General features: G+C 40.0%; 2 protein-coding genes across 5 annotated transcripts in view; one reads left to right on the forward strand and one right to left on the reverse strand.

The window, feature by feature from the left end:
- Positions 1-1,953: 1,953 nt before the first annotated feature.
- The window catches only part of LOC139472282 (CDP-diacylglycerol--inositol 3-phosphatidyltransferase-like), a 57,740-nt gene continuing 41,819 nt past the window's right edge, over positions 1,954-17,874 (reverse strand). Inside the window, exons 1-6 of one of the 3 annotated variants that reach the window (XM_071254710.1) lie at positions 15,712-15,724; positions 13,133-13,267; positions 10,679-10,832; positions 9,461-9,542; positions 6,736-6,817; positions 1,954-5,716 (exon numbers count right to left, since the gene is read on the reverse strand). In XM_071254710.1, coding sequence (XP_071110811.1) covers positions 5,544-5,716; positions 6,736-6,817; positions 9,461-9,542; positions 10,679-10,832; positions 13,133-13,241 — 600 coding nt within the window. In that variant the 5' untranslated portion in view covers positions 13,242-13,267; positions 15,712-15,724 and the 3' untranslated portion in view covers positions 1,954-5,543. Of the gene's footprint in view, positions 5,717-6,735; positions 6,818-9,460; positions 9,543-10,678; positions 10,833-13,132; positions 13,268-15,186; positions 15,481-15,711; positions 15,725-17,874 lie in introns of those variants that run through there. The other 2 variants (XM_071254709.1, XM_071254712.1) reach the window with 2 other exon arrangements.
- Positions 15,342-17,874, forward strand: part of LOC139472281 (serine-rich adhesin for platelets-like) — an 80,514-nt gene continuing 77,981 nt past the window's right edge. Inside the window, exon 1 of one of the 2 annotated variants that reach the window (XM_071254706.1) lies at positions 15,342-15,513. In XM_071254706.1, coding sequence (XP_071110807.1) covers positions 15,373-15,513 — 141 coding nt within the window. In that variant the 5' untranslated portion in view covers positions 15,342-15,372. Of the gene's footprint in view, positions 15,514-15,815; positions 15,990-17,874 lie in introns of those variants that run through there. The other variant, XM_071254708.1, reaches the window with a different exon arrangement.

A 17,874-nucleotide genomic window follows, 5' to 3' on the forward strand; every position in this document is an offset into this window, starting at 1 on the left:
CAGCTGCTTTGAGATGAGCGCTATGTGAGCAATGCGTGAACAATAAACACATTAAGGTACATTTCTCTCACTTGATTCACTGCAAAAATATAACCACACTGTTGAATCCTGGGAATGGTAGTTTATTGGTAATATAATGACAATACGATATACAACACACATTCAGATAATCTTTCAAATACAACACATTCAATACAACACCGTATGACCTAGACACACTGGCAGTATAAGTTCATATTGCACCAGCAACGACTCCTAATCCAATGGCACTACATCCCTTAATGAAGACTCGACTAAACTCCATTTGTAATAAACAAATTACAGTATCTTAACAAACTGATCCAAAGACAGACACTCAAACAGTGTTTCCACACCGTTAAAGAGGTGAGGTGAGGTGAAATGGGGTTTAACGTCGCGTTCAAGATTATTGCACTTACATAGCGACGTGCATGTACGTGTGTGTGTTTGTGTGGCTGCTTGTACTAGTCCGGACTGATGCAGATTTATAGTGCTAGCTCACTGAGATACCATGCCGCAGTTTAACATGAAAACCCCACTCAGACACAGTATACTGACTCCGAGCCGATCAGTCCTTGTTTTACCCCCTTTATGCCGAGCGCCACACAGGGTAACAAGTACCATCTTTTAACGTCTTTTGGTATGACGCGGTCGGGGATCGAACCCCGGACCCCATTAAAGAGACACCAATGAGGATAATGAGAATAACCCACAAGCTTCAAGGTATCACAGATTATCTGTCTCTATTTAGTGAATAGTGCTAATCCCAAGTAAATGGCGAGAATCTTACAGCGTTCCTTCATAAGGGACAGATAATCCGTAATTCTGAGTTTCCAGTAGGTCATTCCCTATATTCCTCATTGACATTTCAAGAGAGAAAATAAAGAAATAACATGAAATGTCAACATGATAGAGAAACTTCACTGAGGGCAGCCTATTGTTTCGATGATGTAATGTAATCATCTGTGACGTCATGAACAATGGATGACATCATATCTTCAATTGACCAATCAGCATTGAGGATTGCCAAAATGCACATGTATAAATTTCAAAAAGTTATTACACACAATCATTCTTCCCTTATTTATTAATATTCATTTTGAACACACTGAAGTGGAGAATACATCAAACAGACCTCTTTTTTCTTTTTAGTAATTTTGGGTTGAACAGAGACTGATTCCAGTCTACATGATGTTCAGTTCTGTTTGACATTGTTTCGACATAACAGAATTACTGTACATCCTCTCTGAGACTTTTTCAAAAAATAACAGAATGCTAAAATATTATACATATTTGGAGAGGGTCTTCAAGTATTTCACACTCAAGGATGTAATTTTCCTGCCCACTCTTGTCCTAAAGCCAGGTCCCTGGACAGACAGAACAATTTGCTCCAGCTTACATCTGGACAGTTAGTCGACTCTGGCTTTCATATTGTTTGGTTTAATTCCTCAATGTATACAAGACTCTTCCAAGGGCATGATTAGATATGCATGAATGTCTTCTTGTTCTATACACTTAATGAAATGCAATATAAAAGGTGGAAAAATAATACAAAAATGCAGTAGATATTTCAAGCACAAAACACAAAAATGTAAAAAATGACAAAAAGTTATGATATTTTGTTTACAAAAGTAGCATAAAAAATAAATAAAATGAAATGCAAACAAGAAATATGAACAATTGGGACATCAACAAGCATGAAAGTATTTCACCTGCATGTTTTCAACTAGTTGGTTATGTAAACAATTTGTTTGTTCTTTTTCACTAAAACATATCTTTATCAATATACCGTATTCGACGTAATAAGCGCCCCGCTCTAATAAGTGCCCACTGCGACATTTGCTAATATATTTGCTGGCGAACAATCCCAATTAGCACCCCTTCCGATTGATCAATGTACACAAGACTAATTTATTCGCACTCGCACAGACGCACTCGTCTGTTATATGCACCCTTAATTATGGGCAATTAAATTCGGGGAAAATATATCTTTCATCTATGATACTTTTCTTTTGTATCATTTCAGGCTGTCAGCATAAACTACGAAATTTACAATTTTTCAACTCTGTTTTTGTATCACCTAAATTATATTCTAATGAGAGACCCCTATTTCTAATTTTGAGAGCGCCCCAGGCGCTTATCACGTCAAATACGGTAATTCTTTTGCAAATAACACCATGACTTCATTCCATCCCAGGTTCCACTGCCACGTGTAGACCTCATCTTGCCAATCACAGACATTGTAATTAGTGAGTGAGTGAGTAGGGTTTTACGCTGCTTTTAGCAATATTCCAGCAACATCACGGCAGGGGACACAAGAAATGGGCTTCACACATTGTACCCATGTCGGGAATCAAACCCGGGTCTTCGGCGTGACGAGCGAACGCTTTAACCACTAGGCTACCCGACCGCCCCGACATTGTAATGAACTATGATAACGTTAGCCTAATCATGTTGTAAGTATGGCTCAATTTCAGTTTGATTAAATTCAAAACATTTACACTGATATGATTATTATTATTATCTGTGTGAAGATCTGAAATCACTATCATCGAATGCCGCGTCAGGTGAACTATCTAATCAGCCAATCAGCATCGAAGCTTCTTAACTCATGGTACAGTGAGTGGAACATTCAGACGACCATATCAGATCTCTAAAACAAATAAAATTGTGGAAATAAAACAGCACTATTATAATATAGATGTTTAATACTTCCTGTCATTTCTGAGTACCAAGGTATCCACATGCACAGTGGTGTACTATTGAGGGTATATCTGGGTCCTGTAGCAGTTCCCTATGGAAGAGATCAAAATTTCCCAATCGAGGTGTTAAAGATATGAAGCTGAATTGTTTAAGAAAGCTTGCATCTGATTGGATCAAGAACCCATGCATCCTACATTTTGATTGGGTGTTGTTTAGCGTTCACCTGGGGCAACCTTCTACGGAGGTGTCCGCAAATCTTGACACAGCGAAGTATAATTTTGGTGTAGGGATGTGAATTTCCGAGTGAGTGAGTTGGGTTTCACGCTGCTTTTAACAGTATTACAGTTATATCGTGTCAGCTTTACGTGGGAGGAAAGCCGGAAGTGATGCAGTTCTAAGACGTTTACCACTTCAGTGAAACCTACGAGCACGGGTAGGGTGCTGACAAACCTAGAAACATAATCGGGGCAAACCGGGATTTGAACCCACCACAATCATAGGTTTTTGGCATGCCCAAGGGACACAACTCTGCACAATCTTAGATGATTGGACCACCCATGACCCCCACATATATGACTATATGTCATATTCATGTAATCTGACTATCTCTAATGTGTGCCTTATGCTGTTCCTGAGTCACATATGTTGGTCTGTGTTGAAAAATTCTAAGTAATAATATTGACCCATCTTGTTGGGGAAGGGTTTAAAACAGACTATTATGGCTGATTAGGATGATATTGCAATTTTCGAATTTATGATCCGACATGTTTGATGCATAATAAATAACAGTTCATGATTAAATGCTGCTGATGATACAATATTACACAAGATTTCCACGGCCACACGGAACAAGCTGTATGAAGAGAAGACAGCTCTAGTTATCTCCCTTGGTCTACGATTTCAAAAGCTATCATTCCCCCACAACAGTATTTACACAAACCAATAACAGTTTGGTTTCAGTGTAATACAAATTATTTCTGCATATTTTTGTGTTGCAGTATCTTTGTCTCTGAACATTTTACAAACATTGATTCAATTCAGTCGTGATTAGTACTCATCCATAACAATATAAATATGTTGGAACTGAGATTAGGGTATTTCCCTCGATCTGTAACCACTCTGTGTTTTATACACCTTTGTTTGCACTTTATCAACACATCTTGTAAAACCATAAGTGTCTAAGCGTGGATACAGATCTTATGAAAATTGACGGGACCCTCAAAATTGAAAAAAAAATGCCAGCACCAAATTAAAAAAACAACTATTTGTTGTTTATTGAAAACATGTTACCAAATGTTTATGTGTTTGAACATGTCAATAGGTTTAGTGGCTTCAAAGAGGGTGCATGTGCCTCCGTGCACCATCACCCCCCTACCTCCCTCTGGATCTGCGTCTGGTGTCTGATTGGTCAATATGTTCTGGAGTTTGCCCTCAAAATGGTGTTTTATTAACAAACTACAATAAATTTCATTTTGGTTTATAAAAGACGTGTCGCTGTCACACAGAATTACTCTCCTCACACATCAATATATCAGCATTAGAAACTGGCACTAGTCCTGTAGTTCTTGCCTAACTGGCCAATAGTTTGTTTGGTTTGGTTTGTTTGTTGTTTAACACCACACTCAGCAATATTCCAGCTATATGACGGCGGTCTGTAAATAATCAAGTCTGGGCCAGACAATCCAGTGATTAATATCATGAGCATCAATCCATGAAATTGAGATCAATGACATGTATCAACCAAGTCAGCGAGCCTGACCACCCGATCCCGTTAGTCGCCTTTTGACTGGTCATGACTGGTCAATAGTAAAGGTATTATAAGGACTAGTAGAAATTTGCCATTTTTAAGGGTTTTGCTATATGTTATCATTATAAGGACAAGTAGACTAGAAACTGTTCGTTGCAACACTAGAAGCCATTTTTAGCACATTGTGAAAATACTTTTGACCTGGACAGATTGATTAGAATGTAGCAATATAATCAACAACTATGAAAATACTCTAACAAGTTTGTAACATGTCAATATGGCCTGCCATACTGGACAAACAGTGAGTTGGGTTTAACGCTGTTTTTAACAGTATTCCAGTTATATCACTGCGTGTCAGCTTCATGTGGGAGCAAAACCCGAAGTGATGCAGGTCTCGGACGTTTACCACTTCGGTGAAACCCATGAACATGTATATGGTGTGACAAAGCTAGAAACATTTTTGGGCAAAACAGGATTTGAACCACGACCATAGGTTTCTGTTATGCCCAAGGGACACAACTCTTCTCTACTGAGCACTATTAACAATATTTAGCACAGACCATCAAGCATTCGAGCTACACTTTTGTTAGCCACGGTTTACAGATCACAACCCAATCCCCCCAAAAAATAGAATCAAGATGTAACACAAGGACACATATTGATGAAGTGACTGAGGTTTTATGCCACTTCCGGCAATATTCCAGAAATATCACGACAGGGGACACCAGAAATGGACTTCAGACTTTGTACCCAGCTGGGGGATCAAACCCGTGTCTTCAGCGTGACAAGCGAACGCTTTAACCACTTGGCTACCCGTCTCCCCTCCATATTCATTAACAATATTGAATAGCTTTGCACAAATTGAGGTATGAATTTGAATTTTTCAAAAATGTTTTGATCAAAGGGTAATCAGTAAACCACAAAAATGTAAAAGTGTGGCTATATGCTTAGATATTGAAATATGCATCAACCTATGGACAACATAAACAAGGGGGACAACTAGCACAAGAACATTCGTTAAGAGTGGATGGAGATCCATATGGAAGATTCTTGAAGCTGATGAAGTTGTCTCCCTTTACCCAGCTTTCTTGCGCTCCTCCGCCTCACGCTCGGCAACATCAATGATGGCCAGGTTCTGACATGCTGTTACGAGATGGACGCCGCTGATGCCCGCTTTGATGAAGGAGAGAGGGGCACACAGGTAGAGCAGGAGGGTCCACAGTCCGATAGACAGGGGGCCCAGAGGCACTGAGGGCATTAAAGAAATGGGTCAAGGTCTGGTTGTACATAAAACTACTTGAAGATCATTCAAGAAATGAAGTTTGTTTATTTGTTGTTTAACGCCACACTCAGCAATATTCCAGCTATATGACGGCGGTCTGTAAATAATCGAGTCTTGGGCAGACAATCCAGTGATTGATATAATGAGCATCGATCTACGCAATTGGGATACGATGACATGCATCAACCAAGTCAGTGAGCCTGACCACCCGATCCCGTTAGTCGCCTCTTGCAACAACCACAGTTGCCTTTCATGGCAAGCATGGGTTGCTGAAGACCTATTCTACCCCGGATCTTTGCGGGTCCAAGAAATGAAGTGTTAGCCTTTGGACAGTGCTGTATATTGAATAGATTTACAACACAATGTCAGACTGAATATCTGCATGTGGACACTCATAATCCTGCACATGATCTTATGTGTTTCTGGTTGTGACCTCATATGTAAGGTCTTTGATATGTGAGGGGAGGTGAAATGGGGTTTAACGTCGCGTTCAAGATTATTGCACTTATATAGCGACGTGCATGTACGTGTGTGTGTTTGTGTGGCTGCTTGTACTAGTCTGGACTGATGCCGATTTATAGTGCTAGCCCACTGAGATACCATGCCGCAGTTTAACATGAATACCCCACTCAGACACAGTATACTGACTCCGAGCCGACCAGTCCTTGGTACAAGTACCATCTTTTAACGTCTTTTGGTATGACGCGGCCGGGGATCGAACCCCAGACCTTCCGCTCTCTGGGCGGAGGCAGTCTCTTTGATATGTAAGCCTGCACATTACTCCATATATATCTGTGTGACCTCATATATAAATTATATGTGAAACATTAACTCTACATAACTTCATACATATTTGTATTTGATATGACTTCATAATGCCTAATAAGGAAGTGACTTACAAGATTTATCTTTACGATATTATATACATATTCTATCACAATCATGACAAAAGTTGTCTGCAAGATTCTCTACATTTAAGACTCACATATGGGTCCAGGGGTCCAGTAGGTCAGGTACAACAGACAGAAGAACAGCTCATTGGCAGCACACATCACAAACAGAATTGTCTGCAAGGAATAGAAATGTTCAAATGATGCAGTGTCTTAAATAAAATACGGAAACTCTCCAGAGAAACCCTCCAGAGAAAAGCTATGGTGAACAAGGATGGAGAACCATGATGGAGAATCGCTATGGAGAAACGCTCCAGAGAAAACCTGAGGAAAACCACTATAGAGAACCACGATGGAGAAATGCTCCAGAGAACAGCTAAGGAAAACCACTATAGAGAACCACGATGGAGAAATGCTATGGAGAAACACTCCAGAGAAAAGCCACGGCGAACCACGATGGAGAGCCACGATGGAGAACCACTACGGAGAAAAGCTCCAGAGAACCGCTAGAGAGAACAGCTAAGGAAAATCATGATGGAGAACCTCTCCAGAGAACCTCTCCAGACAACCACTAGGGGGAAATTGCTTTGTGTTTATGTTTCCACAAACCAAACGGGAATTTGGCCAAACTACTGTTTCATGATTGGTTGATAATAAATAGAACGGGTGAGGCTTGCGTCGCATCATAGCTCTGAAAGATGTCATTGATTTCGTAATGTTTTGTTTCGTTAATGTTACAAAACATGTTAATGTTTAAAATGCCTTCTGTGAAGTTATCATTGTTAATGTATTTGTTCATAAAACAAAATTTCGACATATTGTTGCGGTCATGTTCTAAACATTATCCTGTGTGCACAGCGGTATTTCTTATAAGGGGTTTCTACTTTTATAACTCGACAACCACTAAAAATATTAGTGAGTGAGTGAGTGAGTTGGGTTTAACGCCACTTTTAACAGTATTCCAGTCATATCGCGGCGTGTCAGCTTAATGTGGGAGGAAAGCCTGAAGTGATGCAGGTCTAAGACATTTACCACTTCGGTGAAACCCACGAGCACGGGTATGGTGCTGACAAACCTAGAAACATAATTGGGGCGAACCGGTATTCGAACCCACAATCATAGGTTTCTGGCGTGCCCAAGGGACGCAACTCTGCACAGCCAATTGCCGAGCCTTAGACGACTGGGCCACCCGTGCCCCCACAAAAAATATTAAGTGAGTAGAAATATTTCAACAACATTACGACGGAGCACAACAGAAATGGGCACACATTGTACCAATGTGGGGAAAGAAACCTGGGTCTTTTTTGCGTGACAAATAAACACTTTAACCACTGGGCTAACCCACCCCCTCCAAAAATATTAAGTTAATTCTTAAATGTTCATAAGAATGATATGATTCAAACAATCACAACCTGCATCCATTCACAATTTGTTTGCGTATAGGTAAAACGGACCCCACATCGATCCATGTAAGCAAAACGTGATACGATGGGTCACCAGAGAGCTAAGATCCATCGTGACTGAGCAAGAAAACATTCCTGCATCATGTGTATTAAGCTTAAAAAAATAAAAGAATTGGTTCACAGGCAAAGACTTTTGAAAATTTTGTGTGGGCAGGCGGTGCTTTGTTGTTTTTTTTGCTTGATCAAACTAGTATGTGCCCAAATAAACAGTTGTGTACCGTCAACCTGGGAAAGAGCATCCCTACATAAACAAGCATACAAACTTGTTGCTGCCATGACCATAACACGAGATGCACAGTAAAGCATATGCATGTAAAGGGAGGTAACTGTGTGCTATACTGGATCGCATGGTTGTTTAGTATTAGGATTTTTATCTTTTTTTTGAAAATGGAAATAAAAACAAAACGTGCGGCAGACTTTATGATGATGCAGGCGGTGCCTGAGAACCAAGACTATTATTTGCTTTAGCCTTATTCAGTGAGTACAGGAAGGTTGCCAATATTTTCTATAGTACAACAACCCCTCACTCAATATCCAAGCCAGATGGTGGAATGTCAAGTTACCATGGTTACCGTCAGAGACCTAGTTTCAACACTGGTGATTGTCTCATGGAAAAGAATATGGGTGGAACTCATGACTGCAGATACAAAAATCATGGGCTTCTCATAGAGAATCAAACCAAGATCGTGTCCATGATGAGGCGTGGTGAGGTGAAATGGGGCTTAACTTCGTGTCCAAGATTATTGCACTTATATAGCGACGTGCATGTGTGTGTGTGGCTGCTTGTACTAGTCCGGACTGATGCCGATTTTATGATGCTAGCTCACTGAGATACCATGCTGCAGTTTAACATGAATACCCCACTCAGATACAGCATACTGACTCTGAGCCGACCAGTCCTTGTTTAAGCCCCTTAATGCCAAGTGCCAGACAGGGTAACAACAAGTACCATCTTTTAACGTTTTTTTGTATGACACAGCTGGTGATCGAACCCTGGACCTTTCACTCTCGGGGTTGAAGCTCTACCACTAGACTATGGAGGCAGTCTCGCCTTGACAAACACATAAATCATGTGTCTCATGAACACAAATATTGTCCCACCACGGACAACAATAATGGGCCTCTCACAGAGAATCAAACCAAGATGGTCTCCATGACGAGCACATAAGCCATGAGTGAGTGAGTGTTTGTGTGAAAGATATTCCTGTTATATCATCTTATATCAAACCCAAAATTATGAATATCATGAAGACAGACCAATGATCATGAGGGGGGAGAAAATTGGATTTGAACCAGAGGATCCTGGTATAGGTTAGGGAGATAACTCTGTATGTTGACCACTAAGTACTCAACTCACCCTGTTGTGGTAGTAATGGCGGAGAATGAAGTTGCCAGACAGGTCGATTGTTTTGTGGCTGTTCTTCCCTGCCAGCATGCAGCTGTAATGAGGATATCATCATCATCATCATCATCATCAACATAACTCCTGAAAGTTATCATTAACATTGTCTCATCTTTATTTATATATCCTACATCAACATTATTTTATCATCCAAAACCAACATCCACAGGAGGTATCACGTGGCTGCTGAAATCTACCCCGATGTCTTGTAGGAGATATCACTACAATGAAAATGCATCTCATCGCTTTGTAGACCATTGTGACATCATTGTTGCCATGACAACAAAATCATACGGAAGCCTTTAAGGGACATTTGTTTTTTTATTTTTGTTTATATTTGAAGATACTAACTTACGAGATCATTGTCTTGAAATATAACGAAGATCTAGTGACTAAGAATGTCGACCTACCTCTGGATGTGGATCCAGTGACTGAAGATGTTGATGTGGATCCAGTGACTGACAGTGACAACCTACCTCTGAACGTGGATCCAGTGACTGCAGCCTCGACCTACCTCTTGACATGGATCAAGGGACTGCAGCCTCGACCTACCTCTAGACATGGATCTAGTGACTGCAGCCTCGACCTACCTCTAGACATGGATCTAGTGACTGCAGCCTCGACCTACCTCTAGACATGGATCCAGTGACTGACTGTATCAACATATCTCTAGACATGGATCCAGTAACTGCATCCTCGACCTACCTCTAGACATAGATCCAGTGACTGACATTATCAACCTACCTCTGGACGTGGATACAGTGACTGCAGCCTCGACCTACCTCTAGACATGGATCTAGACACAGAAGATGTCGACCTACCTCCGGACGTGGATCCAGCGACTAACAGTGTCGACGTACCTCTGAACATGGATCTAGATCATGGAAGATGTGGACCTACCTCCAGACATGGATCCAGTGACTGAAGATGTCGACCTACCTCCAGACGTGGATCCAGTGACTGAAGATGTGGACCTACCTCTGGACGTGGATCCAGTGACTGAAGATGTCGACCTACCTCTGGACGTGGATCCAGTGACTGAAGATGTGGACCTACCTCCGGACATGGATCCAGTGACTGAAGATGTCGACCTACCTCTGGACGTGGATCCAGTGACTGAAGATGTGGACCTACCTCTGGACGTGGATCCAGTGACTGAGGATGTGGACCTACCTCTGGACGTGGATCCAGTGACTGAAGATGTCGAGGGCCATACTGAACTGGAAAAACAGCATGTACTTGGGGTAGAAGAAGCAGAGGGCTCCACACAGACACATCGTGGTGATCCGGTCGATCAGCTGGTCCAACATGTGACCTAGGCGGCTTCCTAGAACATTAAAACTTCAGCTAACACAAACACCTACATTAATTGACCGTGCAAGTAGCTTACTTCCGGAAAACTGAAAGTCATGGCTTGCAGTATACCAGATACCAGCAACATGTTTTATTGACAACAAATTACAACAAATTGCCGATTCAAAATCACTTACCGTTTGTCAGCTTCATGCTCCGCGACACGATTTAACATTCCATTACATTCAACTATTACCAGTCGTACCATATTTACATTATAATTTGTGGTATAATTATACAAATCTGTTAGTGTTATCAACATTCTGACCATGTTTCTGAGGTTGTTCATTTGGGAGGCTTTTAAATATGGCTGACACGTATCTCATATACTGCACATGTACCAAAGAAATTATCTAGGGCTGATGCTGGTGAGTTGAATACATTCTACAAATGTAACAATAGCATCTGTGACTAATATACACTTTTTATTATTTGGCTAAAGAAAATGGACTACAAGGGTTGAGTGATAAGTTCTGAGTCTCATATAGAAGGAACGGCGCAATAGTAAAATATTTTGTTGTGGACATAACATTCTTTCATTAAGGTACCGTATTCGACGTAATAAGCGCCCAGGGCGCTCTCAAAATTAGAAATAGGGGGCTCTTATTAGAATATCATTTTGGTGATAAAAAACAGAGTTGAAAGATAAATTTTGTGGTTTATGCTGACAGCCTGAAATGTTTATATACAACATATATATTTTTCCAGAGTTTATTTGCCCATAATTGAGGGTGCTTATTACACATGAGTGCGTATTATACACGAATAAATAGGTCTTGTGTACATTGATCAATCGGAAGGGGTGCTAATTGGGATTGTTCACTAGCCAATATATTAGCAAATATCGCCGTGGGCGCTTATGAGAGCGGGGCGCTTATTACGTCTAATACAGTATATCCACAAACACCTGCATCGTCTGGACAAATGTTCCTCAGTGACAAGTCAGTAAATGAAGCAGGGGTCTTTGACCTTTTGAGTGAGTGAGTATTGTTTTATGCCGCTTTTAGCAATATTTCAGCAATATCACAGAGGTGGACACCAGAAATGGGCTTCACATATTGTACCAATATTGGGAATCGAACCCGGGCCTTCAGCGTGACGAGCAAATGCTTGAATCCACTAGGCTACCCCACTGCCCTATGACCTTTGGAAAATGGACAACTTGAGGAACATGCAGTGATCAAGTACTTGTATATGAGACTTAGAGCTTTTCAACCAACCCTATGGTCTTGTGTCAAACAAATGTTCTTGTTAACCATGTATACCATGCTGCTTGTTAACCACGTTAACAGTTTACAAATCTGGATGTTTTAAGCACAAACGGCTAACTCGGGCTTCATTGTCAAGGATGGGTTTTATGCAGCTTTTAGCATTATTCCATAGCGGCATGGGGCCCCCATTAACATGATTAAGGGCTTCACACAATGGGAATACTAATGTGCCTGGGAATATCAGCTCTAACACTGTACGCCAGCATCTCTTCGCAATGTACTCTTGGCCCGTGGCCTCCTGTTCACAGTCACAGCTGACACAGAATACAGTCCTTTTTTTATATTTTTGTACAAAATGTTCATTGAATGTGAGTAAATATTTCTTTAAACAGGTTTTGCAATATTTCAACCATATTACTGGGGTCACCAGAAATGGGCTTCACACATTGAATCTGTGTTGGAATTGAACCAGGGCCTTTGGCAGGACAAGCAAACACTTTAACCAGTAGGCTACCCCTCCCACCCTACTCAGAAAGGGGAAAGGATGCTTTGGGCACAACACACCCCATTTGGGTATGAACGTTTTTCAACATCTTAGCACAATCAATACATTTCGAGAAGCTTTTACTTACCTTGTTTGTGTATTTGTTTGTTAGTTTGTTGCACTCAAAAAAGGTGCACTCAAAAAATCAAGCTCTATGACAGCAGTCAGTAAATAACCGAGTCTAGACCAGACAATCTAGTGATTGATATGGTGAAGAGTGAGTGAGGTTTTACGCCGCTTTTAGCAATATTCCAGCAATATCACGGCGGGGGACACCACAAATGGGCTTCACACATTGTACCCATGTCGGGAATCGAACGCAGGTCTTCTGACGAGCGAACACTTATACCACTAGGCTACCTGACCGCACCGACATGGTGTAGAATGATCCACACTGCCGTGTATGATGACACACAAGTCACCAAGCCTGACCATCCGATCCATTTGGTCGCCTCTTACAACCAGCATCGGGTTAGGGGGAGCAAATCTAACCCGGACTCACAACAGGACTTGACTTACCTTGATTGAGCATTCTCGCCGCAAGGCCATCAAAGGCATCGAGGAAGCCACTCAACAGGTACAAGATGGACGCCTTCACGTGATCATGGGGCATGTAGTAGAAGGACATGAACGCGAAGATCACACGGAAATAATCTGGAACCCAACACAGGAGAATCACTTTGACACTACTTGTCAGCCAGCTCATATAGCATCTTGTTTCGCATCAATAATTTTGGTTGTAAAATGGTAGTATGCCTCCACATTCATCATTCATTGAAAGTCTCTGTGTGTTTATGTGTAGTATTTTGTACCTACATATGACAGAGTCAGACAGTCCATATTGCTAGGCCAGTTGTTCTTGTTCTTCTCAATCAAGTCCTAGAGTGAGTGAGTGTGTATGGTTTTACGCTGCTTTTAGCAATATTCCAGCAATATCACGGCGGGGGCACACCAGAAATGGGCTTCATACATTGTACCCATGTTGGGAATCGAACCCGGGTCTTCGGCGTGACGAGAGAACGCTTTAACCACTAGGCTACCCGACCGCCCCTCAAGTCCAAGAAGTGTCAAATCTTTGAGTCTACTAGCAATAACCCGTCTCTTGATATTATTTTCAGCAGACTTTAGTCTTAATGGATGGACTTTTACACATTACATAAGACGGAAGTATTATCTGTTTTACATATCAAGACAAAGGCAACTGAAAACAATTAATGGCAGGGATTTGCCTAGGGTTCGAAACAAATGCCCTTAGGCAAATTTTGAATTGTTTCTCTCTTGTTCAACATTTGTATATTATTAAGTTCTTATTTCAAAATTCAAAGCTATTTTAACATTACATGCATCACAGTTAATAATAAATGAACAAATTGCAAGTGATTTTGTTGCATTTGACAAAAAAGAAAGAAAAAAGTAGGCCACACCCACTAACAGAATACATTTTCCTGAGTGGCTGATAATGGAACGGGTGTGGCCTGTGTTGCATTATTGTGCTGAATGATGTCATTCATTTTATGATGTTGTCAACAATTTTGGATGTGTTAAAGATTAAATAAACACTCTGAAATGTTATATCATTTTGGACGCACATAAATTTATTTTTAAGAATTGACTTCAGCATGTTTTTTTGTGTTTATGGAGGTATAAATATAAAAACCAATGCACAGATTTACACAGTTTGCCCTCTGTATTTTCATGTTTATAGCTCCATAAAGGTAAAATATATTGAAGTCCATTCTTAACCGGTAACTAAACATCATAAGAGTCTCTTCCTTCTGTTGGTCCTGTTATCGGCCACTAGGCTAATCATAACTATAACAATATGAATTTGGAAGTTTTACTGACTTCAGACTTAGGGCCAAATATTGTCCTCTCAGCTGATAAAACCTTTCAGGTCCTATTGATCTGCACAATGGCTTACATCCCACAATGTAACATGTAAAATACAGATAAGCATAATTGATAATTGCAGTTATCATGGTTATTCAACTTTATTTTATATTTTCAAAATCCGAGAGGTAGGAGAGGTCAATGCTGAATATGTGTACTTTTGACAGGAGAACCTAGTGTAGTCTGAAACTTAGAAACTTTCCCAAGATTTATTCTGTGTCCTTCTTCAGTCACACTCAAGTATCAGACACGTTGTTGATCAAGAGGGTCCAATCAGTATTGTGTGATGTTGATAATTTCAAACAACAACCAATATGCGTATGTCACCTTGGTAAATATGTTTTAAACATCTTGTAATGATAATTGATTAAGTTATTATTGTTGGCAAGCTTTGATTTCATCAAATTTTACCATAAGATCAATAATATTTTCTTGAATTCCAAACTGACACAATAGACATTTTCCATGTTGGTGCAAAATAACCTAATAGAACTCACGAATGGCCGTTTATGTGCAAATACATGTACCTTAGTATATATATTGCACAGCATGTTCTTATAATCACTGAAGTCAAATGTCAACAAGGTGCCCCTCCCCCCATATGGACCCTCAATATTTAGAACCAAGGAAATTATTAATGCACTTTGGAGGAATGTAATAAATAAAATGAAACATAAACGTACCTATGATGTTAGGGACGAACAAGAACACGTTTACTGCCATTTTGTCAGACACGTTGTCACAAGCGATGTAGAATTACTAATCCGAAATAAATAGAAAATGATCAGGAAACAGAACACGTCTCGAACAATCTCGCGAGAGAATTGCTTGGCGACGGGCTTGTCCATTCAAGATGGCCGCTTGAGAAAATGGACCATCCTTTGGATGAAAATGTTCATGAAACTGAAAAATATGCCTTTCTCTTAGGTTGTTCACTGCGAGAAAATAATTTAGAGCAGTTTTTCAGCGTCTACGACGCTATTCTACCGAAACACTTGTCGGAAAACCAGGTAAGAATTCCAGCATGGAATGCGCGTGGCGCAATAACTTTTGCAAAGTTTGTTTTGTCAACATATCGTAATTAACATTATCACATGTATTGATAATGTTACCATAAACAATTTAACTTTGACAAGAAATGTTATTTATTATAGCAGCGAGTGACTTTTACATTGTTTCGAATGAAAGTGTATGCACTATACAGTCACCTTGTGGGTTTGTTTTGAAAATATCAACGAGTTGTGTCCCTTTGACTCGTCAGCGACCTGGCACATTTACATATCATTATATATTAATCATAATCCCTCGACTGAGTAGCGTACGTAGTTTTGTATGACGTGTCTAGTGATTGTTTATTTGTAGAATTAGTTTCCCAATCTTTGATAGTCACTATTGATGCGTAAATAGTGCCAGAAAAGCAGCCCTTGTCCCAGTGGCCTTGAAACTCACGCCATGAATGCAGTCAATGTGAAATGAACCCTGTCAGGTAGGCCTTGCGTCCTTGTGCAGCCAGTCTAAATATGGAGAAAGTCACACACAATATTTGACCCAAAACAAGGTACATTTACCAGAATGCATGTTTTGATAAGACATTTGCTTTGAGGAAATGTTTCCCTTATGCATGAATGAATGCAGTTGGAATATAAGGTCAAATCTTCAACAAGTCACAATGACATGAAATTATCAAGTCCCATTTTGCAATTGTTTTGAATTTGATGGTTAAAATAACTTCCATATCATTCAGTGTGCACAAGGAGGAAATGGAACAGTGGTAGTTTCATTGTGATATTGATGCTTGTGCTATTTGATAGACGTAGATGCTTACTTTCAGCTTATGAATTGGCGCATTATCAGTATGATAGCGTTCCAAGCAGTCTTGTGCATCAGGATGCATTGCACTCACACATAAAAACAATAAATAACACATTAAATTGTAAAATGGTTTCGGGAAATGTTTTAGATAGGTTTGCATTTGGTTTCACATGTTCAAATACCAGTTTGAATTATATAGAGGATGTAGACGCTTCTCTGAAATCAGTGAAGGATATTGAGCCTCAGTGTGTATGATATACAGGTTTGCCTTGTAAACACGAACTTAACATGTTCACTCTATTAATCAACTGTCCCAAGTACAGTGGGGCTTAAGGGACAATACAGGATATGCGGACCAATACTAGTTTGTTGAGAGCAATCATAATGGGGATCGATTGCTGATTGACTGAATAAACAGCATTAGAAATTAGCACTAGTCCTGTAGTCCTTGCCAAACTGCCCAATAGTTAAGGTATCATAAGGACGAGTGGAAATTTGCTATTTTTAGGGGTTTTGCTCTATGTTATCAAAGGATAAGTGCACTAAAAATGTCAGTTTCTACCGCTCATGTACATATTGGTAATGTCCCTTGTCCATTTGAGGGTGTAGCAGTCACTGTATGAGAATATATTTTGTGTTTAACATATACAGTTTATGCTCTATTCTGTTTAAGATCATGATGATTTTATGGCAGAGCTCGAGATATACTGCGTATCTGCGTAAAATAAAATCCAAGCTTATCAAATACGCAACGAACATTACAGATGCACTACAAAAATAAAACTTGTGCATATCATCAAAATATTGTGAAGTAACCCTGCATATTCGATTACAAATCAGCAACTTATTTTGAAATTATTAACAGGCATTCCGTCAACCTTGCCAAACTCCACCATGACAGTTACATCATGTTCATTTGCCATCACACTTTCTTGTGGAAGTATCATGGGTTTTTTTTAGTCCTATAAAGCCATATAAATACCCACATGTGTAAAAACTAGTGGGTAACAGAAATTTGAAGACCCAGATAGAATTACTGATACCCAATGATTTTAAAATGCATGGGTAAAATACCCACAACACCAAAAGCTTATCTGGAGCTCTGTATGGTCTCTGCGTGGTGGGGACCAGGTGGCCCAGTCATCTCATTAGTCCAGTTGCATCCTTTGGGCATGCCTGAAACCTTGTCGGTTTGAATTCTGGTTTGCCCTGATTGTGTTTCTAAGTTTGTCAGCACTATTTCCGTGCTCATGGGTTTCACTTAAGACCTGCATCACTTCGGGCTGTACTGTCATATCTTTACATCATATTTGTTAATCTGATATTTGAAACATGAAACTAATAACTGATTATAATGTAACCATGGTAACTGTGCTTGTCTCAAACTTTTGATAGCTTGTTATCTGTTTGATTGTTTTCATTATTGTTCAAACAGTGAAACAGTTCATCATTATCACAGTCAATGTGAAACAAGATCAGTCTCATAATTATTGTGTGTATTGTGTCTGTACATGCTTTATGGTATCTGTATATACTTGGTGGGGTAGCATTGTTTGCTC

The sequence above is a fragment of the Haliotis cracherodii genome, unplaced genomic scaffold (genome assembly GCF_022045235.1).
Source record: "Haliotis cracherodii isolate W230 unplaced genomic scaffold, xgHalCrac1.p SCAF_24, whole genome shotgun sequence".
Taxonomy (NCBI): domain Eukaryota; kingdom Metazoa; phylum Mollusca; class Gastropoda; order Lepetellida; family Haliotidae; genus Haliotis; species Haliotis cracherodii.